General features: G+C 39.2%; 1 protein-coding gene across 8 annotated transcripts in view; it reads left to right on the top strand.

Annotated features, from left to right (window-relative positions):
• PATJ (PATJ crumbs cell polarity complex component) overlaps positions 1 to 27,062 on the top strand; it is a 349,122-nt gene that overhangs the window by 225,656 nt on the left and 96,404 nt on the right. For all 8 annotated transcript variants that reach the window (XM_073896643.1, XM_025871744.2, XM_073896642.1 and 5 more), the window contains one exon: positions 13,139 to 13,211. In XM_073896643.1, coding sequence (XP_073752744.1) covers positions 13,139 to 13,211 — 73 coding nt within the window. The remainder of the gene's footprint in view (positions 1 to 13,138; positions 13,212 to 27,062) is intronic.

The following is a 27,062-nucleotide window of genomic DNA, read 5'->3' as shown; positions in this document are numbered from 1 at the left end:
CTTTCCCACTCCCCCTGCTTGTGTCCCTCTCTCGCTGTGTCTCTCTCTGTCAGATAAATAAAAATCTTGTTAAAAAAGTTATAAAAATCAAAAAATTTAAAAAAGGAAAATGTCATTGGATGAGTATAGCTGTGTACATTGGCCACTTTGAAATCTGTGAGGAAGCATCCTTCTGACTCTCTTGGGCCATTAAAGAAATTTAAGTGTGCAACACAGTATCATCCATAGGATATATGACATGTTTTGAGGAAGAGGCCTGTCATTAGCATCGAGTTCTTACTAGGAATTACGGGAGAAAGAAAGTTACGCTTTTCAATCTCAGGGCTCTTCTGTTTCTCCGTTTAGTTGGAGCACTTGGTAGACCCATAGGAGTCTCTCAAGTGCTCTGAAATGCTGACTCTTGCTTAATTTCTTCAGTACTTGTCTCCTGTACTATCCATATTAAAGAGTAATTTTATTAATCTTATGTTTGTTAGTAGAATTTATAAGCCTTTTAGTTCTAGGACAAGGTGGAATTGGAGTGTTTTGATCTTTTGTCAAGACATTGGAATTTATGCATCCAAATAAGAAGCATTGTTCCCTTGGACCTACTGTGGTCACCTGGGGAAGCTGTACATTTAATCTATTATGGTTCCATTGCGTCATACATTTCTGGAATCATCTTGAAAGCCTATGGCATATTCTTTTGAATAGCCACAGGAGCCATAAGTTTTCCCTTTTTTGAGGGTAGTTGTAGCTAGTCAATGTGAAGTGACCCCAAACTTTGCAGGATCATTCATGAATCCAGTGCATTCAGTGTATTAGGTAATGTGTTGCTACCAAACTTTCTCGCATGACCTGTAAAATAGCTTAGAAAATCATTTTTATTTCATGGACAGAATTGGTAATTTTTTCTTTGCTACCCCCCTTCCTTAACATAGTACTAGCTTGGGGGAATTAAGACTATATTTGTTTGATTTCTTTTAGCACTCAGAAACACCTAATTGTGTCTGGGTAGAGATGAAGTGGGCAGTTTTTTCTTCATTTTTATTTTTTTGTTTTGTTGGCTGATCAGTATTTATACTCCTATCCTCATAGAATGTCTGTTTCCTTTAAGTAGACCTTCTTCTGCACACACACACACACACACACACACACACACACACACACACACAGTGTATGTACTATGGTGGAACAGTAGAAGCAGTACATCTAGATGCCTCTCTCCCTCTGTGGAAGCTGAAGAAGCCATGTATTTCACTGCTGAGATGTGGCCAGGGGTTGGTCATGGGACCTAAGCTTGGGCAATATGATACTTAGCTTAGACTAGGAAGCAAGTAATGTGAGTGATTTTATATGAATGGTGTTTATTCATGAAACCACAGGGCCTTCATCGGAGGTTCCTGCTATGACATCATTCTGTTTTCCTGCTTCCTCGTCCTCTGGAGGTCTCTTAGTTTCTGTATGTTCCAAGTCCAATCATGTTGCCTGCCTGTGTTTTGTGAGATCCCAGTTTACCTTTTAATAAATTCCCATTTGCTTTAGTTGGTCCAAATTCATTTCTCTTGCTTGCTGCCAAAGAATCCTAATGAATGGGAAAGGTGATAAAAGTGAGCTATCTGGGAGCGCCTGGATGGCTCAGACGGTTAAGCGTCTGCCTTTGGCTCAGGTCATGATCCCAGCTTGCTTCTCCCTCTCCCTCTGCCTGCCACTCCCCCTGCTTGTACTCTCTCTCTCTCCCCCTCTCTGTCAAATAAATAAAATCTTAAAAAAAAATGAGCCTCTGAACAAATCATGAACAACCAGAGTAAGATATTTGGTTCCTTTTGCACATTTTCTTATCACCTGTAGGCTTTTAGCCTTGATTCTGAGAAGTTTTTATCCTTCAAACTTTTTTAGCAAGCACAAGACCCCTGAACAGGTCTCTATTGAGGATCTCCAGTGTGACACATTTCCATTGCCAGACCATTCACTGGCTCTTGAAATGAAGTTGCCATGATTATCTCAGAGGAATTAAGCAGGATTTATCCTGGATTTATACCTGGGATGGGGGGAAGTCACCTTTCCCCAGAATATGGCCTTATGGTGAGGGCTGGAAATCTGAACATTAGGCCTTTGCCAGCCAGAATAAGGAGCAGGTGGCTGAGGGCATCTACTACGTTATCTTTCAGTAAGAACCTCTGTGAGAAACTCAGTTGGCTACGTCATCCATCCATCTAGTCCTATGCTCCCCACATCAACCCTTCCGCCAACCTGCAGTGCCAAGTTATTTCATGAGCCACCTTTTCCTCTGCACAACTGGCAATAATTATTTAGAACTTGCCTGGGGCCCCCTCTGTGAAATGTGGGTCTGGATGCTGAGTTACTCCCAACAGCCCTCATTAGTGGTTGGCATTGTTTGGAATGGCAAGTAAATAAAGTTCATAATTCTATCGTTGGTCATTTATTTCAGATTCAGCATATTGCTATTTTGGTGGTTTCATCCAGCTGGAAATTGAAAACTATTCAGTCTGTTCATAGAGTTAGAAATATCTCCTGGAATCTTTTCAGAAAGGAGTTTTGCTCCCACTGAAATATAATGACGTCCTTTGTTTTATATGTGACTTCTGGTTCATTTATATCGAACTTTCCTAGCCAAATGTTAATTCAGTGTCGTGTCCTGATTAATATAACAAATGTAGAGTTTATTTTTCCTATCCTCAAGTGTCTTACATCACTATATTTAGTACAATCAGAAAATAATATCTAGGCCTGTTTAGCTGTGTTCATGTGTTCCTCATTTATTCATCGCGCTGTGTGTGTGTGTGTGTGTGTGTGTGTGTTTAAACAATGTGCTAGGCACTAGATTGTAGTTGTAATCATTTTAGAACAGGTTTCAAAACAAAATGAAATCTACGTACTCAGCTATCCAGGCTGAATTCAGGCACATAACTTCTGTTTTGGATATAGTGCTGTTTTGTTGGCATAAAATAAGATCCTGTGGGTTTAATGAAAGTGAATTTCCAAGTGTCAGTATCCTCAGCAGTCCAGAAGACAGTAATGATATTTAAGTGATAGTCTAAGTATTTCAAATATATTCTCATCACACTTGCATTTTTTTGTTTTGGTCTTGCATAATTTTTTAAAATTGTGAAATCTGTATAACATGAAATCTACCATCTTAACCATTTTTAAGTGTACACTTCAGTGGCATTGAGTATATTCATGTTGTTGTACAACCACAACCACTCTCCATCTCCAGATGGATAAAAATCTGTACCTGGCAATAAAAAAATAATAACTCCCCATTCTCCCTCCCCCACCCACAGCAACTATCATTTTACTTTTCTGTCCCTGTATTTAACTATACTAGGTATCTTATAAAAGTGGAATTATACTGCATTTGTCCTTCTGTTACTGGCCTATTTCATTCGCCGTAATATTTTCAAGGTTCATGCATGCTGTCGCTTGTCAGAACTTCCTTCCTTTTTAATGCTGAATAATATTCCATTGTTTGTATATATACATGTATTTATCCATTCACCTGTCATGGGACACTTGGGTTACCTCTGCCTTTAGATTATTGTGAATAGCGCTACTTTGAGCATGAGAGTACAGACTTCAGGACTCTACTCTTGTTTCTTTTGGATATATACCTAGAAGTAGAATTGCTAAGTCGTATAATTATTCTATTTTTAATTTTCTGAGGAGCCTTCATACTGTTCTCCATAGCAGCCATAACATATGACATCCTACCAGCAGTGGACAAGGGTTCCAATTTCTTCAAACCTCACCAACACTTGTTATTTTTGGGTTTTTTGATAGTAGCCATCATATTGGGTATGAGGTGGTATCTTACTGTGTTTTTTTTGATTTGCATTTGTCTGCTGATTAGTGCTGTTCAGCGTCTTTTCATGTGTTTATTGGCCATATGTATGTCTTCTTTGGAGAAATTTATTTTCAACTTTTTTGCCTGTTCTTTAATCAGGTTGTTTGTTTTGTTGAGTTGTAGGAATTCTCTATATATTCTGGATATTAAACACTTATCAGATCTATAATTTGCAAATATTTTCCCTCATTTGATAGGTTGTCTCTTCACTGTGTTGATTGTGTCCTTTGATGCACAGAAGTTTTTCATTTTGATGTAGTCCAGTTTATCTGTTTGTTTTTGTTACTTGTGCTTTTGGTCTCATATGCAGGATATCATTGCCAAATTCAATGACACAGCTTTTCTTCTATATTTTCTTCTAAAAGTATTATAGTTTTAGCTCTTATGTTTAGGGCTTTGATCCATTTTGAGTTAATTTTGAATGTGGTATAAGGGAAAGATCCAACTTTATTTTTTGCACATGAATATCTAGTTTTCCCAGCACCATTTGTTGAAAAGATGAGCTTTCCTGTCACCTTCCCCCTGCCCCCCAGTTGAATGGTTCTGGCATCCTTGTTGAAAATCATTTGAGCAAACATGTGGGAGTTTATTTCAGGGCTCTCTGTTCTATTTCATTGGTCTCTAAGTCTCTCATTATGCCAGTACCACACTGTTTTCATTACTCTAGCTTTGTAGTAAGTTTTGCAGTCAGGAAGGGTGAGACCTCCAACTTTGTTTTTCTTTTTCAAGATTGTTTTGGCTGTTCGGGGTCCTTTGAGACTCCATACGGATTTTGGATGGAACACACTAACTTTTTGAAAAGATACGGAAATGCTTCTTGGAGAGACCTCTGACTATGATAAATGAAAAGTTAAGGCATTCTGCATACACATGCATATACCACCCATTACATCAAATTTTCTTTTCCTCATTCATAAATTGTTGTCCAGAGCTCCTTGTGCTTTCCTGAAGGATAAGTGTGTTCTTATCGTAGCTTTCTAATCTTTCTTTTACCGTAATTTGTCATGTTCTTTTAGAGGTTGTATTGGAGAGACTATCTCATATTTATCCTAAGAAGGTAGTCAATAGTTGTTGGATAAATGCTTCAAGTAACATGTTAATGAAATCCTAAGAGATTTACAATTTGAATTATGGTTACAACTTTGATGGATGAGCAATAAGCATATAGGGTTTTATCAACAAATTCCTGTATATGACATGTATGTGCTTCCAAGATTGCAGTAAAGTATTCTTGGAAGAACAGAATGAAGTTACTGAGAAAAGCTATGTAAATAGTTTAGAAATGCAGAGGAGGGAGAGATACTGTTGAAGTGAGAATAGCAAAAGCTAGTTAATGATACCTGGGTAGATTTCCATAGGAAAGAATTGAGTCCAAACTGCATGAACAAATTTAATTTAAGCATTTGTGAAGTACCTTCTGTATGTCAGATGCTAATAGGACCATAGAGTTAAGGAAGAAGTTCTTAATCTTTAAGAACTTCTAAGGCATACAAATAAATACTTATATAACAGGCAAAACAGGCACCTATAGGGGGAACTCTGTGATGTTGAGTTATTCAGATTGCATTTTCAAGCTTGTTGAAAAGGGGTTGTTTTTCATAATTGAGAAGGGAGTGATTTGGATTGACTGAGACATAGAGAAAGCAGAACAAGGAAACCAGTAAGGTTACTCTTGCTATAGTACAGACAATGTGAAAAGTCCATTAATTAGGATGGGGGCTATGGGACTAAAGAAAAAGAGAAGAAAGAATGAAGTCCAGAATGAAACCATCAGACTTAGTGATTTCTTTGAATATAAGGGTTAATGGCTGAATGAATTGATAGTAACGGAGCACTCTTAGCCCCTGGAAATTTAAGTATCTGAGACTGAATCATGTATCATGAAACCATAAAACAGTAAATGTTAACAATTGTTATTGTGCTTTGGTGCTTTGACATTGACCTTATCTTACAACAGTTCTGTTAGAAGATACTATCCCAATTTTAAAGATTTTATTTATTTATTTGTCAAAGAGACAGAAAGAGAGAGAGCACAAGCAGTGGGGGAGTGGCAGGCAGAGGGAAAAGCAGGCTCCCCACTTAGCAGAGAGCCCAACACGGGTTAGGACCTTGGGATCATGACCTGAGCCGAAGGCAGACGCTTAACAGACTGAGCCACCCAGGCATCCCACTATCCCAGTTTTATAGATTAAGAAACCAATATTTTAAGAAGTTGTTTAGGGGCACCTGGGTGGCTCAGTCATTAAGCATCTGCCTTTGGCTCAGGTCATGATCCCAGGGTCCTGGGATCGAGCCCCGCATTGGGCTCTGTGCTCCGCGGGAAGCCTGCTTCTTCCTCTCCCACTCCCCCTGCTTGTGTTCCCTCTCTCACTGTGTCTCTGTTAAATAAATAAAATCTTAAAAAATAATAATAAAAATAAAGAGTTGTTTAGTATCTTGCTTATATCTTAGTGATAGAATCTGTTCCCTTACCTAGGTCTGCCTAACTCTAGGTTTCTTCCCAGAATAGCATGGTTGTCTTACATTGATATAACAAAGAATTAATTTTTTAACTGGGGTGTTATTTACACTCAGTGCAATAGACTTGAAGTGTTCAGTTTGTTGTTTTGAGAATACAAAACATATACCTGTGCAACCATCACCCAAAACAAAAATATAGAACATTCATTCATCCCAGAAAGCTTGCTGGTGCTCCTTTCTAGTCAGTCCCTCTGGGCCCCAGAGACAACACTTCCTGATTTCTGTCATCATAGATTAGTTTAAACTGTTCTTGAACTTCATGTAAATAGAATCAAACAGGATTAATCCTTTTGTGTCTGGTTTCTTTCATTTTACATAATTTTTTTCAAGATTTACCCATATTATGTGTATCTATAGTTCCTTCAATTACTGAGTAATATTCCAATCTGTGAACATACCATAATTTGTTGGTCCATTTTCCTCTTTGTGAACATTTGGGTTGTTTCCAGTTTTTAGCTATTCTGAATACAGTAGAAGCATGACTCTTAATTATTACAGAATCAACTTGTATAGAGCATGTTTGAGTCAGGATAAACGCAGTTATGCTTCAGTGAACTTCCAGCCAAATCTCAGTGGCTTGAAGCAACAAAGATTTATTGCTTTATCATGTTACATGTCCATCAGGGTTCAGCAAGGGGGCCTCACTGCTCATCTTGGTCATTCAGGCAGCCAAGGCAAGATCTCAACATATATTTCTATGATTAGCAAGTATTTGGTTCAAGTAGTGACTCAACTTTAAAGGAGAAGAAAAGTACAAGCCAGAGGATTTATGAACAGCTCTAATCATTATCGCAGAAGAGTACTGAGGGGATTACACTCCGCTGTATTTTTTTTACCATGCTCCCGGCACTATCATGTTTGATAAGTATTTTAAAGCACTTTACAGTCATTATATCTATACAAGGACTAGGTAATGAAGATGTGAGACTTGGAACTTAAATATGAAAAGTTGATAGAGTGAACAAACTCAGAACCTTTCATGCTTCTTACCTTGAGGAAAATTGTGAAAGAGCTTTAAGAGTAAATTTTGACTTAGTCAGACTTTTGGTTTGGGAATATTAGCTAGGGTATATAAGAGAAGAAGATATGTATGGTTCTGGGAGAGGCTGCTAAAATGGGAAATGCTGTAGTGTGGTAGTCAAAAGAATAGATTTTGAAACTAGACTGCCAGGTTTGAATCTCAGCTCTGCTGTTCATTAGCATTGTGTTTGGTCAGTTTGCTTACGCTGTGTGTAAAATGAAGAAGGTAATTGTAATTAACCACATAGAGTTGTTATGAGAGTTAAATGAGTTAATCTATGAAAAGCTTTTAGAACAGTGGTACATGGTAAGAACTCAAATGTTATGTTTCTGGTGACCATGTTTTCCAAATCAAAGAGTTTTGTCATGTATTCCTTTTCTCTTGCTTTGTAACAAATTACCACCAATTTAATGACTTAAAACAACACCCATTTATTAGCTCACAGTTCTGTAGATCAGAAGTGTGGTAACAGTATAGCTGGGAAAAAAAATATCAGTTTTCAGGTTCATCCTAGGTGAAGTCTTTTAGTTCCTTGCTGATTCTCAAATGAGGACTACTCTCAGCTCCTAGAGGCCATTCATATTTATTGTTACATGGCCTCCATAATCCTCAAACCTGCAAAGGTGCTTCTAGTCTCTGACCTCCATGCATTCCTTAGGATTCATGTAAGACAGGGCACTGAAACTCTTAAGAAGTGAAATCTCCAGATTTAAAGGACCCATGTGATTAGGTCAGGCCCAACCTGATAATCTTTGTCTTAATATAACCTAATCATGGAAGTGAAATTTATCCTATTCAGTAGGTAAACCAGGGGGCAAGAATCTTGGGAACCTTCTTAGAATTTTGAGTAACACCAAGTACCAGTGGGTGTATTTTATAACAAAATAAAATTGAAATCAGGACCTAAACAAGAAACTGAACTGGGGGTGTTCCTAGCATCCTTTTGGAGAAAAACTAAATGGACGGTCCCTGTATAGTAATTCCATTATTGTAATTGTTTACTTATTTAGCTGTATTCCTCACTAATTGCTAATATCCTCACTAATTGCTAATACCAACAGACATGCAGACATGCGTTCCTCACTATTTAGCTATATTCCTCACTAATTGCTAATATCAACACCAAGAATGATGTTTTATTCATCTTTGTACCCACAGTATAAATGTTAAATGAACTAATATATATATTCAAAACAAAATTAGAGCTATATTATTGAGTTTCAGTGAATTAAAGTAAATCCTGGCCAGCTTAAAGTAAAAGGAGAATGCATTGTAAGAATACAGGGATGTCTCAGGGACTCTTAAAGAGGAGGCATTCAGCTAAGACTGAAGAAAAGGAGCCAGGATGACTCCAGAGATATCAGCAGAAGGGACGTCTGAACCCCTTCTTTAGCCTTGAGCATTTCCATTGATATTATCCAGCCGTTACACTCCAGATCTTTGTGTCTGTTCTAAATTTTTGAGTCCCTGGGAAAGAATCTGATTGGCCCAAACTAAGAGAGGTGTTTGCCCCCTACATCCACCACTGAGGTTGAGGCAGACTGTCATTACACAATATAGACATTACTATTCTGGTCCATTCGGGGAATCACTGTGAGCTGGGCAGACACCCCAAGAAATGTCTATTAAGGTGGCAAATACTCATAGCTGGCTGGCTAGAGGCAGTATACCATCATTAATTCATTGAAGCAACTTGAAAAACTCAGGGCATAGTTTTGATAGTTCTGCCTCCATATCTTTTTCTTACCCTGTTAAGATCACTTTTATTCAACAGACATATATTACACCTACTCTCTGTCAGGTACTCTGTTGCAAGCAAGGAGGATGCAGAGATAAGATCCCATCCCTGGGCTTGGAGAAGGAGAAAGAACAGCACAGATCATTTTAATAGAGCATGGCAAATGCAATGCTAACAGACATACATACAGGCAGAGTTCTGTACTCCGGAAAACTATTCCCCTACCCATGGTGGCACTCTGTTATCTCTCTCAACAGCTGTTAAAGATAATTATAAAAATACCAACAAGCAGTTACAATTTCTGATTGTGTCCTGTATGGGGCACCTGGGCCTAAGAAACTTACATTAATTATATTATTGGAAAGGAAAAGGAAGTTATAAAGCAAACAGATTTTATTCTTTATGAGAATCATAGGAGAGGAGAGGTCAGAGGGTCCCCAGAAGTCATTCAGGTTAACTGCTTGTTTGAAGTGTAAATGCCTTCTCTCCTATGGCTTCCCTCTTCCTACTCATTTCTCTTTAAAATTGTCAGGTCTTTGCTTGCTTGATGTGGAGGTGCGTGAACACTCCCTAGTAAGTGGATTATAAAGGATTATGAAATGTAACTTCTTAAAGCAGCTTCCTTCTCTCCATTGAGAGTAATTGTAAGTTTTCTATTTTGTGAGGTTTAAAAAAATTAATATGGAATTTAAAGGCCATTAAAGTCATACTAATTTAGAGGAAACCATTAAATTATGAAGGGATAACTTGGCTGATTTGAAGTAACTTGGTCCAGGTAATCATGACTTCTCAATAAGAATTTATGTGCAGCCATATATTTAATGCTAGTAACCTTTGAGAGAGGTATGAGAAGCCATCTGCTTAATTACTGCCAAGTATACTCTGCCCCATGAGCTCTGAATCTGGAGCAGACAGGTCCTGTTGGCTTTTAGCTCTAAGGTAGAGCTGAGTTCTGTTGTGTTACTCAATGAAGGAAAATGAATGCGAAAGGGAATTACCACTTTGAAAATGCAATTACTTATCCAAAGGTAACTGATTACTTCTGTGTATGAGCAAACTGCTGAGGAATGGATTGTACTCCCTGAAAAACAATAGCCACCTCTTAATGTAACAGTGCATGGTCAAGGCATCTGTAATAGTGTCAGAGAAAAACAGAGATATTCTTCATGCACTGTCACTTTATGGTTTCAGTTTTTCACCCTTTTGCTTTGGTTTGGCTCATATGCTAGATAATACAAGAATCTCAAAAGGTTAGAATAAGAAATGGTACCTAGACTTCATCTCTTTATTTAGACTCTGCCTCATTCCACGAAGAATTTACATCAGCCTAGAATTTTTGCAGTTCAATTGAATTCTTGCAGTTAGATTCATTTAACAACTATGTTAAGTACAGACTGTTTGTCAGGCACTGATTGCCCCAGATAATGTATGAGAGTAGGAAGGACATGCTTCCTGTCCTTGGAGTATAACATCCAGGAGAAGGCAGACTGGAAGCACATTGCATACAGATCAGTTATAGGTAAATTACGAAGGATGCAGAACTGCAGTGTACCGTCCAGGAGAAGGCAGACTGGAAGCACATTGCATGCAGATCAGTTATAGGTAAATTACGAAAGATGCAGAACTGCAGTGTACCATCCCAGAGAAGGCAGACTGGAAGCACACTGCATACAGATCAGTTATAGGTAAATTACGAAGGACGCAGAACTGCAGTGTACCGTCCCAGAGAAGGCAGACTGGAAGCACACTGCATACAGATCAGTTATAGGTAAATTACGAAGGACGCAGAACTGCAGTGTACCATCCAGGAGAAGGCAGATTGGAAGCACATTGCATGCAGATCAGTTATAGGTAAATTACGAAGCACGCAGAACTGCAGTCTTTGTATAGAGTGCTATATACATACAGTAGAGCTCCTGGAAGGCTTGTTTCAAGAAATGACATTTGTGGTGAGCTATGAAGAAGAAATAAGAACATAAATCAGACAAAGGATTTGGGCAACAGACATGCAGATGAGAGGAGGATAGGGCTAGATCGTGCCCTGAGGTGGATGGAGCTTAGCTCAGCTGAGAAATGGGAAGAAATTTCATGTAGCTGGATTGGAGCAAAGTGTGAGCCAGGAGAAGAGAAAACAAGAGGAAGCCAGAGATGGGGGCTGGGGAAGATTGTTCAAGGCCTTACAGCCTCCCTAACAATTGTGGACTTGATCCTAAGTGTAATAAGAGGCCATAGGAGGATTTTAAGCAGGGGATAGAAATATAATCAGGTTTATGTATTAGAACTGTAATAACTCTTCTGGGTGAGGAATAGATTGGAGAAAGGATAAAGAATATAAGTAAGGAGACCAAATAGGATGCTCTTATTTTAACTCTGGTGAGGAAATGATAATAACTAGGGGCACCTGGGTGAATGAGTTGGTTGGGTGTCCAACTCTCCGTCTCAGCCCAGGTCTTGATCTCAGGATCCTGAGTTCAAGCCCTACATGGGGCTTCACACAGGGCATGGAGCCTACAGGAAGGAAGGAAGGAAGGAAAGAAAAGAAAAGAAAAGAAAAGATGATAGCCTGCCCTAGGATAGGATGGAAATAAGTGGAAAGACTCAAGATACGTTTTGAAGGTAGAATCAGCAAGACTTCTTGATTGAATATACAGTTGAGGGGTTAGAGGTTTCAAGAGTGCCTCCTCAGTTCTTGGTTGAATAACTGGGTGGACATTGTTGACATTTACTCAAATGAGAAGGATTAATCATGGAACCCTCTGGTGACTGAGTGGGTATAAGAGATCTATTTTATTTGAAATACTTGTAAGACATCCAACGGAGATATAAAGTAGGAGTTAGAGGTCAGATATTAAGCTCAGAAAAAGACCTGGGCTAACTATGTGAATTTGGAAGACATCAATATATAGATGGTCTTTTGACTTAAGGGAATAATTCTTCTAGGTGAGGCTATTGAACTCACACTGGAGGGGAAGGATAGGTAGATTATAAATTTAATAAAGAAAGGCCTTTCAGGTAAGGGCAGTGATACGATTAAAGCACCGAAGCAGGAATGACGTGGACCAATGGATCTTTTTCCAATTGGTGAGAAGTAAAGGGGTTGGATTTTGAGTGCCCTTCCAAATCCGGTAGTGGCTATCCTGAATATACTGGTCATATGGGGAGAGATCTGTGAGCAGTCTTAGATCTTTCCATACCAGGAAGAAGCATTGTTGTGATCTCCCTTGGTTTGTACTGTTAAACCTAAAGTCAGATGTCACATAAACCCTGAGATAATGATACTGGGTTTGCGTCATGAATAAATAGTAAAGGTTAGATCTCCCACAGAAGAACCACTGTTTATCATTTGCTGGTAACGTCATGGAAATAGGTCCAAATAATTAGAACTGGTATTGTAGGAGTTGTTCTGTACCTGTGACCCTGGTGATGAAGTTTTAGCTCCCACCATCTCTGCTTCCATTAGGATGAGGAGGAGTAGAATTCACCCACAAAGCATCCTCTGTCTGGATCTGCGCTCTCCCCATCCATCACGCCTCCTCACAGTGCCCACCCATGGAGGGCCTGTCGTACACATCCCATCATCCTTCATTTGGCAGAACAAAGTTAGAAGCCAAGTGAGGAGGCCGGGAACCTTTCCAGTTCAAAGAACAAAATGCTCTGGACATTAATGGGCCTAGAGGTTAAACACAGCCATTTGAAAAATTTATATTCCACAATGCTGAAAGAGTTGATGTCTTTCCAAAATGATCCTCAGCAGCACCTGACTTATTAAGCAAGACCTAGCTAACCCCTAGCATCATCATTCTCTGTCTCTCGTAACCATATCCCAGCGTCCCTGGGGTAATAGATCCCTTTCTGTGCTTAATAGCTTTGCATGCTTAAAACCAGTGTGTATTTGTACATATTTTTATTCTAAGGTGCTTTGCATACATTTTCAACAGAGGAAATGGTTGTAATTTGAGCCAGAAACTTAGCATTTGCTATGTACTGATTCTGCCTATTTTCACATCCACAGAAATGAAGATGCAGTCAATCAGATGGCTGTTACCCCCTTTCCGGTACCGTCAAGCTCCCCATCTTCTGTTGAGGTAAGACGGCCCCTAATTGGCATGTAGTGACTTAGATGGATTTGTCAGGATTATTTTTTCCAAAATCTAGCATTTTTGATTCTCATTATCTGGTATTCCAGATTCATAGAATTTGTTAAATAGGGAATTTCCCTAATTAGGAAGTATTTGAGGTAAGATTACAAAGTAATATAAAATAGGGGCACGTGGGTGGCTCAGTCAGTTAAGCGTCTGACTTTTTTTTTTTATGTTCAGTTAGCCAACATAGAGTACATCATTAGTTTTTGACGTAGTGTTCAACAATTCATTAGTTACATATAACACCCAGTGCTCATCACAACACATGCCCTTCTTAATACCCATCACCCGGTTACCCCATCCCCCCACCTTCCTCCCTTCCGTAACCCTCAGTTTGGCTCCTGGAGTCCAGAGTCTCTCATGGTTCATCTCCCTCTCTGATTTCTCCCCCTTCAGTTTCCCCTTCCTTCCCCTAATGTCCTCTGTGCTATTCCTTATGTTTCACATATGAGTGAAAAAAATATTATAATTGTCTTTCTCTGCTTGACTACTTCACTTAGCATAATCCCCTCCAGTTCCATCCATGTCGATGCAAATGGTGGGTATTCATCCTTCTGATGGGCTGAGGTAATATTCCATTGTATATATGGACCACATCTTTTTTTATCCATTCATCTGTTGAAGGGCATCTCGGCTCCTTCCACAGTTTGGCTATTGTGGACATTGCTGCTATGAACATTGGGGTGCAGGTGCCCTTTCTTTTCACTACATCTGTATCTTTGGGATAAATACCTAGTATAATTGCTGGGTTGTAGGGTGGCTCTATTTTTAACTTCTTGAGGAACCTCCATACTGTTTTCCAGAGTGGCTGCCCCAGCTTGCATTCCCACCAACAGTGTAAGAGGGATCCCCCTTCTCCACATCCTCGCCAACATTTGTTGTTTCCTGTCTTGTTAATGTTTGTCATTCTAACTGGTGTAAGGTGTTATCTCTTGATTTCAGCTCAGGTCATGATCTCAGGGTCATGAGATTGAGCCCAGCTTTGAGCTCCGTGCTAAGCGTGGAGACTGCTTTAAGATTGTCTCTCTCTCGCTCTCCCTCTGCACCACCCCCATCCCCCCGCCCCTTCCTTAAAAAGGAAAAAAAGGTAATATCAAATAATGTTAAACACATTAAAACTTAACATATGAATATTACTTTCCTCAGAGTTCCTTAAGGTTTTTTCTGGATCTATAATTTGTCCTAATTGGGCATTTCAGAATTTATTAGAAAAAATTATCTTTTTTGGTGGGTTGTTTTTTGTTTTGTTTTGTTTTTGAGCTTTTATTTAAATTCCAGTTAGTTAACTTACATTGTAATATTAGTTTCAGGTGTACAGTATAGTGATTCGATAACTGCATATATCACCCCGTGCTCATCAGGAAAAGTGCACTCCTTAATCCCCATCGCCTATTTAATCCATCTCCCCATCCCTCTCCCCTCTGGTAACCATCAGTACCTCTTTCTTTATAGTTTCAAAACACGTTAGTACCTATTATCTATGATCACAGGTATCTTTAAATAATTACTTTATTAATGGAGAAATTACTAGTACAAGATTGCTATCACATTGATCTGCTTCTAGAGTTAGACAGACATTAGATAGCTAACTAGCTATATAATCAAGTATCTCCTCAGCTGGGGGAATATTACATTCTCTTTACATTTTTTATTTATTGAATTATTTTTTAATTCCAAAAAGAAATACATACTTATTGTAACTAATCAAGCCTTGCAGAGTTATTAGGAGGAAAAAGTTCATTTTCCTTTCCCCACCTCCCCGAGGAAGTTAATATTTACTGTTTAATATTTTCATACTTTTTCCTTTTCTACCACAAAAATAAACAGCTATATGTGAGTAATGCCTCTTTTAGTAAAAACTCAATTGTATAATACATTCTTTCCATTCAACAAGCATTCAGTGAGTGCCTATTATGCATTAGGCAGACTTGGGTATTAGAGATAGGTGTGAATAAAACAGAAGGCTCCTTACTGTGGTTCAACTTACATTCTAATAAATAAATGAATAAATAAAGCAAGAGAATTATCAGTAGTGGTCAGTGCCTTGCGGAGAATTAAAATAGGGAATGTAACTTGTGACCACTTCATTTGGTGTTAGGGAAGCACTCTTGGACAAGATGAAATGTAAACAAGATCAAAATGATAAGAAGGAGCCAGACACAAAAATAAAGGGGAAGAGCTTTCTTTGCAGAGGGGACAGAAATAACTCTCAAGTGAGAATGTGCTGAGGCAGTGGAGGGATATGGCTAGAGGCATATTGGGGGCCTGGAGAGTGGTAATGGGGCGGGGATCTTTGTGAGAGTAAGAAGTTTGGGTTTTACCCTCTGGAAAACAGTATGGAGGTTCCTCAAACAGTTGAAATTAGAGCTACCATTCGATCCAGCAATTGCACTACTGGGTATTTACCCCAAAGATACAAATGTAGGGAGCCGAAGGGGTACGTGCACCCCAATGTTTATAGCAGCAATGTCCACAATAGCCAAACTGTGGAAAGAGCCAAGATGCCCATCGACAGATGAATGGATAAAGAAGATGTGGTATATATACACAATGGAATATTATGCAGCCATCAAAAGGAATGAGATCTTGCCATTTGCAACGACGTGGATGGAACTGGAGGGTGTTATGCTGAGTGGAATAAGTCAATCAGAGAAAGACATGTATCATATGACCTCACTGATATGAGGAATTCTTAATCTCAGGAACAAACTGAGGGTTGCTGGATTGGTGGGGGGTGGGAGGGATGGGGTGGCTGGGTGATAGACATTGGGGAGGGTATGTGCTACGGTGAGCGCTGTGAATTGCGTAAGACTGTTGAATCACAGACCTGTACTTCTGAAACAAATAATGCAACATATTTTAAGAAAAAAGAAAAAGAAGAAGATAGCAGGAGAGGAAGAATGAAGGGGAGTAAGTCAGAGGGGGAGACGAACCAGGAGAGATGATGGACTCTGAAAAACAAACTGAGGGTTCTAGAGGGGAGGAGGGTGGGGGGATGGGTTGGCCTGGTGATGGGTATTAAAGAGGGCACATTCTGCGTGGAGCACTGGGTGTTATGAACAAACAATGAATCATGGAACACTACACCAAAACAAATGATGTAATATATGGTGATTAACATAACAATAAAAAATTTAAAAAAAAGTTTGGGTTTTAGCCTATGTGTGCTGGAAGCCAGTAAAGGGGAATGAGGTGACTCAGTGTACAGTCTACTAGGTAGAGAATGGACTATGGGAAGGTAATAGTAATACAGTAGAAGGTGGAGACCCACATGAGACTCGTTTGCAGTTAGATGAAGATTGTGGTTTGGTATTGGAGGCAAAGAAAAGTGAGTGGGTTCTGGGTGTTCTGGATGTTGAATCAGACTTGATTGATTAAATGTGGGAGCTGAGAAGAAAGAGTCATGAATAAATCTAGATTTTTGGCTTGAGCAATTAGGTGGATAGTGGTACCATTTATTACAGTCTATTGAAGAATAGCTGTTCAACAGGGAAGCAGAAATTAAGAGGTTTATTTTAGGTAGGTTAAGTTTGAGGTGCATATTTTACATCCTTCTGGAATAGATTCTGTTCATTTTTTTTTAAGATTTTATTTATTTGAGAGAGAGCATGAAAGGGGGGAGGGTCAGAGCAGAAGCAGAAGCAAACTCCCTGCTGAGCAGGGAGCCCAATGTGGGACTCGATCCCAGGACCCTGGGATCATGACCTGAGCTGAAGGCAGTCACTTAACCAACTGAGCCACCCAGGCGCCGATTCTATTCATTTTTTAAAAACTTGCTTTTCGGGGCGCCTGGGTGGCTCGGTCCGTGGAGCGTCTGCCTTCAGCTCGGGTCATGATCCCAGGGTCCTAGGATCGAGTCCGGCATTGGGCTCCCTGCTTGGCAGGAAACCGGCTTCTCCCTCTCCCTGCTGCTCCCCCTGCTTGTGCTCTTTCTCTCTCTCTCTGTTAAATAAATAAAATAAAAAATCTTTAAAAAGAAAAATAAAAATAAAAACTTGCTTTTTTTGCTTCATGTAATGGCCATATTTTAATACACTCCTATTATACTTTTTTTTCCAACTGACAGATATTCAGATGATTTTCCAATGTTTTGCCAGTAAAAGAATACTAAAGTAAAGATTATGAGTGTGTGTGTGAGAGAGAAGTATTAGGTACTAGTGCTTTTATTTCTATAGCAAAGATTTCCCCCAAGTACACTTGCTGAGTCATAAGCTATACAAGTTCAAAATTTTCACTTGTATCGACCACTTGCTATCTGAAAAGATTATGGTGATAGGTATTGACTCCCTACCGATAGCCATTTAGCCAAAGCTTGCCAGCACTGGGTATTTTCATTCTAGTTAAGACCTAGGGTAGACAGAGGGGCCCCGGACCCATACTGTTTCTGTTCAAGTCCTAGCATAACTATATTCTGGACACAGGGCCTTGGATAATAGATTACCTTCTATCATCTCCTTACTTATCTGTAGAAGGGTAATAATAGTTTCACCTCATAGGGTTGTTAAGATTAAATAAGACATATATATCTTTGTGCCTGACACATGGTAGCTAATAGTAAACACTAGTACTTAATTCTATGTGTTTATAGAATGTAATATAAATCTTTTGGAGGGACTGGGGAGAATAAGAGGAATCATTTTAGAATAATTTTTTCTATAGTATTGTTAGTAGTTATGAATATTCCCATCAAAATATCCTCTTGAAACTGAATTTTAAGGGGATGATTGAATCTTGATTCTACTATGTCGAACACTGTCTTAGAGGCCTTCACAATGTGGTCTCATGTCCCCCTTACATCCAGGCCTTTGAGAGACAGTATTATTATTTCCACATTGCGGAAGAAGAGACTGGGTCTAAGGAGGCTAAATAGTATGTCCATATGCCCAGAGGTAGTAGGTCTGTTATTCAGCATCAGCTTCATCTGCACCTACGGGTGTCACCACCACATACTCACAGACTTGTAAAGAGCAAACGAAGTAATATATATAAAGCATTTAATACAGCTCACAGTGCAAAATAAATGCTTAATAAATGTAAACTTTATTTCTTCAAATATTTAAGTATATTTAACTCAATTTTTAAAGTAGATTATACAATATTAGCTACCGTTTTAACTTTTTGTTGTTTTCATATTTTGAATTGTGCTAACCACAGAAATGGATTCTAATCATTCAGTCACCTGTAAAAAATAAATCTTTTTAAATTACAATTGAATATGTGAATTGAATTATAAAGAGGGTTTTTTAGGTTTCCTCTGGACTGCCGGTCTCCAACAACTGCCACCAAATGAGGAGTGATACCCCTCCTCAGGGTGGTAGTCTGGTATGCTCTGGTCCAATGTCCACTTCCTTATCCCTTTGCACTCGCCTCTGTGACCCTCTCGCGAGGCCTTTTCCCTCCTCAGCCATTTCTAGTAAGTACTTAAGCATAACTCATATGTGACATATTGCTGAAAGCACTAGCCCATTTAAATCATAACGAAATAGATACAGCCATAGCATTATTATGTTGGGCCTGATAAGAGTCCACATTGAATAGCACTATTATATATGAATGGGATCTCATATTCATTCCCTTATTGAGCAAATATTTATTGAGCCCTTACTATGTGTCAGGTACTGTTTTAGACATCAAGGACATGGCAGACAACAAAATCACTTCGTGAAGTCATGTGCTAGCAGAGTGAACAAGAGTGCTAAGAGAACATTGAACAAGAAGTCTGAAGACATGGCTTCTTGTTTTAGCTCTGCCAGTTACCTGCTGAGCACATGACCTTGTTAAGGTAGTGATCCTCTCCAAGTCTTGCTTTTTCGGTAAAGCCACATTCATAACCTCCCCTGTCTGTGTCAGCAGGTAGTTATGAGGATCAAGCACTAAATGTAGGTAAAAGTATTTCATCATCCATGTAGCTATATACATACATAAGGGGTTATTAGCATTTCTGTTGCTATATTCTTGGTAATTATAATACTGGGGCAGCTGGTACAGTGATTGAGAACATAAGCTTAGAAGTCGGACAGATCCGAGTCCTAATATTTGTTCTTCCATTTACTAGCAGAGTGAACTTGAACCAGTTAAGCTCTATAAGCTTCCATTTCCTCACATTTAAAGGAGGGTTGATAATAATAATTAATTCTATGGATTTGTTGGAAGAATTGAATCATGTTTATAAAATGATTAGCATTATTCTTGGCACAGAGTAAGAACTCATTTTAATTGTGATTATATTATTACAGCCCTCTAGCAAAACTCCCAGCCTCCAGCATCTTCCATTTTCAACAGTTACATACAACACAGGAATTCTTACTATATTACTGTTATCTGTGCTCTTGCTAAAACACCTTTTGTACCTCTTGCCTAGCAGATCTTTGTTTCAGGATTAGAATTAAGGCTTTGTATTTACCTCCCCAACCTCAACTAATCAGCTTTCTTTTCTCATTAATGCATAATAAAGCACTAGACAGTCTCCATCTATCTCTTGATCCCCACCCCCCCAAACACACACATATCTTGGTCTCTCCAGTACTTAGGTCTTTGTTCCTATTGTTTCTAACACTTGGGTTGCCTTTCCACTTCCTTTTTATTAATTCACAACTAATAATTCCTTGAAGAATTGTTTGTGAAAGACTCCTCCAAGTTTTATGACTCAAAATGAATAAAATAGGGGCACCTGAGTGCCTCATTGGTTAAGCCTCTGCCTTCAGCTCAGGTCATAATTCCAGGGTCCTGGGATCAAGCCCCATGTCAGCTCCCTGCTCAGCAGGGTGTCTGCTTCTCCCTCTCCCTCTGCCCCCCTCCGCTCCTGCTCCTCTCTCTCTCTCTCTCAAATAAATAAATAAAATCTTTTAAAAAACGAATAAAATAATGCCTAACACCTGGAATATAATGTGTTCAAATGTGAGATATTATTATGACCAACTTCATCCCACATCATTCCCTTCAGTAATCTTAACTCCCTTCATAGTTAAGTAATATTCATGGTTCATTTAAAAAATAAAAATTGTCCTTTGTGTGATGTCACCTGGGCCTTATAGAAAAGAAGGACCCATTTCTAAAGAAGTTTCTCAACTAGGATTATGTTGCTTGTAGTTCTCTCACTATCTTAACATTTTAAGAATGTACGACTGTAGAGAAAGACAATTATCATATGATCTCACTGATACGTGGAATTTAAGAAATAAGGCAGAGGGTCATAGGGGAAGAGAGGAAAAAATGAAACAAGCCAAAACCAGAGAGGGAGACAAACCATGAGAGACTCTTAATCTCAGGAAACAAACAGGATTCCTGAAGGGGAGGGTGTGATGGGGGGTGTAGCTGGGTGATGGACATTGGGGGGGGGTGATGTATGTGTTGTAATGAGCACTGGGTATTATATAAAGACTGATGAATCACAGACCTGTACCCCTGAACCAAATAATACATTATATGTTAATTAAAGAAATATTTGACCAAGAATAAAAGGTTCCATTAAAAAAAAAAGAAGAATGTACAACTATATGCACAACACTAAATTGCAGGCTTCTGGTGGGCTGGGCTTACTGTCTTGACCACTGCATTCCCAGGGCCTAGCATATAGCACTTGCTTAATATTTGTTGAATCAGTGAATGGAGTGAACCATATTTAAGCGTTTGTGCTATGTCCTGGATGCTTCATTTCAATGTTGGACACTTCTTACTGATTTAATTTATTCTGCTATTTATCAAATACCCACTTTGTAGATCACATACATAGTCTCTTACCTCAAAGAACTTCTAGTCTTATAAGGAAAATAAGACATGTATATTACTAAAACGAGGTGTCCCAGGAGATAAAGCTTTAGGGGGAGTTCAGAGAAGATGAATATTATTTCCTGGTAAGAGAACAGCTATTTTTGATGGGTCGATTGGATTTTAAAATCAGACTATGGTTAGATAAGAATGTGGGAAGAGTACAAACAAAAACGGAAATAAGAAAAATCAGGATGTGGAATGGGGAGAAGAATCGAAGGGTATGTAAAAGGGAGTAATAGAAGATGAGGTTTGAAAAATTAATTGAGGTCAAATGAGCAATGAAATGGTCCGATCAGTGCCCTACTTTAGGTAGCTTCGTCTAATAGCAACGTCAGGGATGTCTCGGAGAAGGAAACCCAATTAGGAAGCCGCTGCTGTGGTCTTGTAAGAGGTGCTCAAGGCTCAAGTATACTTGGGTTGCAAGATATTTATTCCATTCCTCAACAAGGCAGGATGCATCTTTTTAGAATATCTTTAAAGAAGCAAGCGACTTCATTTTTTCTTTTTCTCAGAAGTACATTTTTGAATACTAAGTGAGATGAGGCAGGCCTCCTAAAGGATGGACAGGTTGATTACCCAGGGAGTGCCATTAGCATAATTCCCATTTTACCTTTAATTGTGCACTGCCTTCCTGGAATTCTGAGTAACCTAGAAAATATGCTCATTATGGGGGTAGAAGAAAGAAATTCAATTTGTCACATCCAGTCAACATGACTTTGCAGAAAGAAATATTTGTGAATTTAGGCTGGTAATGAGATGAATAAATCATCCTGTGGTTTTTTGGAAGAGAGCACTGGGTTTGGGAAATACGGGGATGATAAAATTTAAACCAATACAAGTTTTTTATTAAAATTTTTTTCAATTGTACCAAGGAGGTACAGTTGCTGTTGTTTTTTTTTTTTTTAATTTGCTTAGTAAAACCTTAAAAGGAAAATAGTCATATATACTAATATACTGTTTCATCATGGGTTTTTTTGTTTGTTTTTTGTTTTTTAAGATTTTATTTATTTGGGAGAGAGAGTGAGCAAGAGTGAGAGAGAAGGGGCAGGAGGAGCAGGAGGAGGAGCAGAGGGAGAGGGAGAAGCAGACTCCCTGCTGAGCAGAGAGCCAGATGCTGGGATCATGACCTGAGCCGAAGGCAGATGCTTAACCAACTGAGCCACCCAGGCGCCCCTGTTTCATCATGTTAAATGAGGAAAGAGGGTAGGGAACAACACTATGGAACATTTAACTGATCAGAAGTGTGGCTCTTCCAGTCCGCAGTAACATCCTTAACTAATTTAGCTTTTATTGATAATCTGCTTTCTTTCTTTTTTTTTAAAGATTTATTTATTTATTTTGAGAGAGAGCAAGAGTGAGTGCAAGTGCGGGGACGGGCGCAGAGGGAGAGGGAGAAGCAGACTCCCCACTGAGCACAGAGCCCACTGTGGGGCTCGTTCCTAGGACCCTGAGATCGTGACCTGAGCCGAAACCAAGAGTCAGATGCTTAACCGACTGAGCCACCCAGGCGCCCCGAAAGATAACCTGCTTTCAAATAAAAACATAAATTCCTGCTCAACGGGGAGCCTGCTTTTCCCGTTCCCTCTGCTCTTCCCCTTGCTTGTGCTCTCTGGCTCTCTCCCTCTCTCTCTCTCTGTCAAATAAATAAAATCTTAAAAAAAAAAAACAAGCATAAATTCCTGTTCTCAAGGTTCTCCCACTGTCTAGTTGGGGAAAACTATAGGTAAGTAGTAGGTATGAAAAATTAAGTAGTATAAAAATAAAAAGTATCATCACTTTATGTAGATTTTTAAGGAGCCCAGGGGAGGGAATTTGGAACTTACTGAAGGTTTGGAAGGGACTTCTCTGAGGATTGAAAAGCATTTCTTGCCTTTTTTTTTTTTTTTTTTGCTAAAGGCTATGTTAGGCATACAGTCACAAGTCTTGCTTTTCTTTTTATTCATCTTAAAAACATAATTCACCACAGAAGCTACTATCTGTGGTCTTTGTGGGGAAAGGTCATTGCCCTTGAGCAGCCTTGCCTGCACAGGCAGCTTTGGACAGGTGGTTTGAGGATCAGCAAGAAAGGAAGGGAACACCCAGCTACCCAAATTAGCTGAATCATCTTGGGTGTCACTGGGCCACCATCCATCAGCCAGATGGTCTTCAAACCACCGTGATACAACTGTGCTTTGGAAGTCATGCTTGCTGACCTATTTTCCTCTTCCTATCCCTGACAGATTCCCCATTTCTAAGCTCCTGGTCAGCGGGGTATTTTCAAGGTTGCCTAACACATGTGAGCCATTCTGTTCTCAGAACAGAACCCCACATTGTTTCATTCTGTGCCTCATTTAAGCATGAAAAGCCTTCTATAAGCGGTAGCTCTCCTAGGAAAGCGCATGCTTTATTGCTAACCTCTCTCAACTCCAACTTCCTTTTTTACCTGACTCCTCTCCATCTAGATTTTGACTTTAAACCCTCCTCTCTGGAACCGTCTCAAACTAACCCAGTAACTAAAAACAGAGGAAAAGCTTTAGAAGCGGTTCATAGTAGAGTTATAAAGAGCATTGACTTTGAAATGAGAGAGACCCAGGATGAATATAAAGAAGGATCAGACAAAGGAAATCAAAGGAAATGAATGAGGCACAGATGTTGGATTCAAGGATCTTTCAGCCTCATTGGGAAGATCAATGCCGTACATACGTAATTAGGATGCAAAGGAGATGGTAAGTGACATAGGAAGTTCAGGTAAAACGTTAAGTGAGGTTAGAGGGAGAACAGTTGTCTTCTAGCTAAGAAGGAAAAGATTTACGGAGTAAGTGACATTTGAGACTCGGCTTTGTGTGATAATTCTGTAGGTATAGATGTAAAGGGTATTCTTTTTTGTTTTTACTCAAATCTTAAAAGATCTACAGCCCATTTGCAACCTCAGCTGCCTTGCCCATGTTTTCTTACGTTTTCAAAGTTGAAGCATCCAACAACTGGTTTCTCCCCGACTTCAGGATTCATTTTATAAAGAACAAGAAAACACTTCTATACTCACATTGCTGAGAAATGTAAGATTCCTCTGACTTATTTACACAGCACTTTGCTTTCCCCAGGAAGATATGTGCATAATTAGATGAATGACATCAGCCGACCACCGTCCTGGTGAAAAGCTCCTGTCATTTGGGATCAGAGGAGCTCCCTGTGTGTTTGTTCTATAATTGAATGTGCTGCAGTTACAAACACTGACTCCCTCGAAGCCTGAAGCCTCGGTGGGATAGTATAGCCCCCCCAAACCAGGACCTCTTTGGGGCTCACCCCAGCTAACAGAAGCAGACACACGAAATATTTGGGACATTAAAGGTTTCCCATAGAATAAGTACTGGTTTTTAAAAGCCACCTGAGTAGCTCAGGCGGTTATTCGTCTCAGGTCATGATCCTAGAGTCCCAGGATCGAGCCCCATGTTGGACTCTCTGCTTCTCCCTCTCCCTCTGCTGCTCCCTCTGCTTGTGCTCTCTCTCGCTCTCTATGAAATAAATAAATAAAATCTTTAAAAATTAAAAAGTATAATTTGTTTCTTCTGAATTTTTCTGTCTCTGTAATTTACCCGCTGTCTAAAATGCTGAAAATCTATATATTCTCAAGCTTAACTTGGGCATGTTTATTTTATATGGTGACTTCTTGGTTACCCAAAATTCACTGAGAGGAAGATACTGTACCTAATGAAAATTTCTGGTTAACAAATGCTAAAACACTGTTTAAAAATTAATGATGATTTTTTTTTTAAAGATTGTGAATCCTATTTTCTATAAGATTAGTTATCAACACTCAGTGCTAACAAGGAATAAAGAGAGAAAAGAAACAAGAGAATCATTTACTTAGGGCCTAGAGCATAGTTAACAAGAATGGGACCTTCGATGTCAGTCTTACCTAGCTTTGAATCCTGGGTTCGCCTCTCACTAGCTAGGCAAGTTCATTTAAAATGTATCATTAAAAATGTTTATTAAGGGGGTGCCTGGGTGGCTCAGATGGTTAAGCGTCTGCCTTCAGCTCAGGTTCTGATCCCAGGGTCCTGGGATCGAGCCCCGCATCGGGCTCCCTGCTCCGCGGGAAGCCTGCTTCTCCTTCTTCCACTCCCCCTGCTTGTGTTCCCCTCTCTCTATGTATCTCTCTACCAAATAAATAAAATCTTTTAAAAAAATGTATCATCTTCCTATCCGTGAATTGGAATGATACTGGTACATACTCATACAGGGTTGTTAGGAAGACTACACGGAACGGGACGGATTAAGAACCTGTCTCAACAAAAAGCTGGAAACAAATTAACTGCACCTGGTGTTGTGCTAATAGACATTTTGCATGTCAATGTATTAATCTTCAAGGCAACCTGATGGGGTACTGTTTTAATCTGGTACTTTTATCTGTGCTTTAAAAATAAGTACTCAGAAAGAACCTTGCTGAAAGTCATGTAGTTCTAATTTGCAAGTTGAGATTTGAACCTGGATCTGACCAATTTAATATCCATTCTTTTTTTTTTCCTTAGGTTTTTTGTTTTGATTTTGGTTTTTTGGGGGTTTTGGGTTGGTTTGTTTGTTTGTTTGTTTTAGTAATCTTTACACCCAGTGTGGGGCTCGAACTCATGACTCTGAGATCAAGGGTTGCATGCTCTTCTAACTGAGCCAGCCAGGTGCCCCTATGCTACTTTCTTTGTTAGATTTGGTTTTCTTTTAGATATTTCTCATAGCTCCCCTTTATTTCTTAAACTTGCAGTAATACATGTGAATTCTTCTGTAATTCAAACAGTATAGAAATAACTAATGCAACAGTTCTCCATTCTTTAATCCTATTTCCCAGAAGTAAGCAATTTAAAAAATTTCTCCTCTACCCTGACAAATATTTTCCTGCATGCGTATTTGTATATGTTTATATTTTGTATCTTTTTTCTGAAAATTGTTCAAACCTATATTCTTTCAGTGGCATGTAAAAATTCCTCTTTCTCTACGTTATCAGTACTGAATGTTCTTTCCATTCTCTTGTCCATTCGATAGATGAAAGAACACTATATCTTTACTTCAGTTTGTACTACTTTGAGTTAGTTGAGGTTGAATGTCCCAAAATCTAAACTATTTTCTCTCCAAACAGTCCCACCAGATTTGTAGTAATCCCAAAATGGTGGTGTTTTAATATAAAAATCCAAATAAATAGAATGTAAACACTCCATGTATCATCCTTACTCCCCCCCCCCCATGTGGCCTCAGAAAGTAAACAAACTTCTGGTTAATTAAGTATAACATTTAATACGTTACAATTCAACTGAGATACTGAATGTGTTTTGGAATTTTATTTATTTACTTATTTGAGAGAACGCACACATACAAGCTGAGGGAAGGACACGGAGAGGATGGCAAGCAGACTCCCCACTGAGCACGGGCTTGACCCCAGCACTCTGAAATCATGGACACTTATCCAACCGGGCCACCCAGGAGCCCCTGTTCAGGAATTCTGATGGGGCTAATTCTTATGTCTCTTTTATATTGAATAAATATTTTTAGAATTCTGCAGAAAAAAACCCATCAAGAAAACAACTGTTCCATTCATTGGTTCAACCAAGATTGGTCCAGTGTTTTCCATGTACCAGACACAGTGTTAGGTACTTGAGTTTGAGAGAGAAACAGGATAAATACAGTCTCTTAGCTCAAGTAGTTTAATCTTGCACAGAAGATAAACAAGCATCTCAGAAAGCTTTGGCTAGAGGGAACAGAAGAGCTAACTGGCTGAAACAATAAATTTATGAGCTCTCATGTGAAGGCTGCTAAGAATAAGACTGTACTTCAGGTCAGGTTGATGCAATGGCCCACTTTAGCCATCAGAGTCCACTTTTTCCATCTCCAGCTTTGCTCATGTGGGAGGTAGGGGATCTTCTTGTGGTTCTTTTAAGACCAAGGAGGAACTGGCACACCTGGCTGGCTCAGTCTGGAGCATGCAACTCTTGATCTAGGGATTGTGAGTTCAAGCCCCACCTTGGGTATAGAGATTACTTAAAAAATAAAAATCGTAAA

The sequence above is a fragment of the Callorhinus ursinus genome, unplaced genomic scaffold (genome assembly GCF_003265705.2).
Source record: "Callorhinus ursinus isolate GAN/ISIS: 27379988/994484 unplaced genomic scaffold, GSC_fseal_2.0 scaffold9, whole genome shotgun sequence".
In the NCBI taxonomy this organism is placed as follows: domain Eukaryota; kingdom Metazoa; phylum Chordata; class Mammalia; order Carnivora; family Otariidae; genus Callorhinus; species Callorhinus ursinus.
This window is presented reverse-complemented; position numbering and strand designations above follow the sequence as displayed.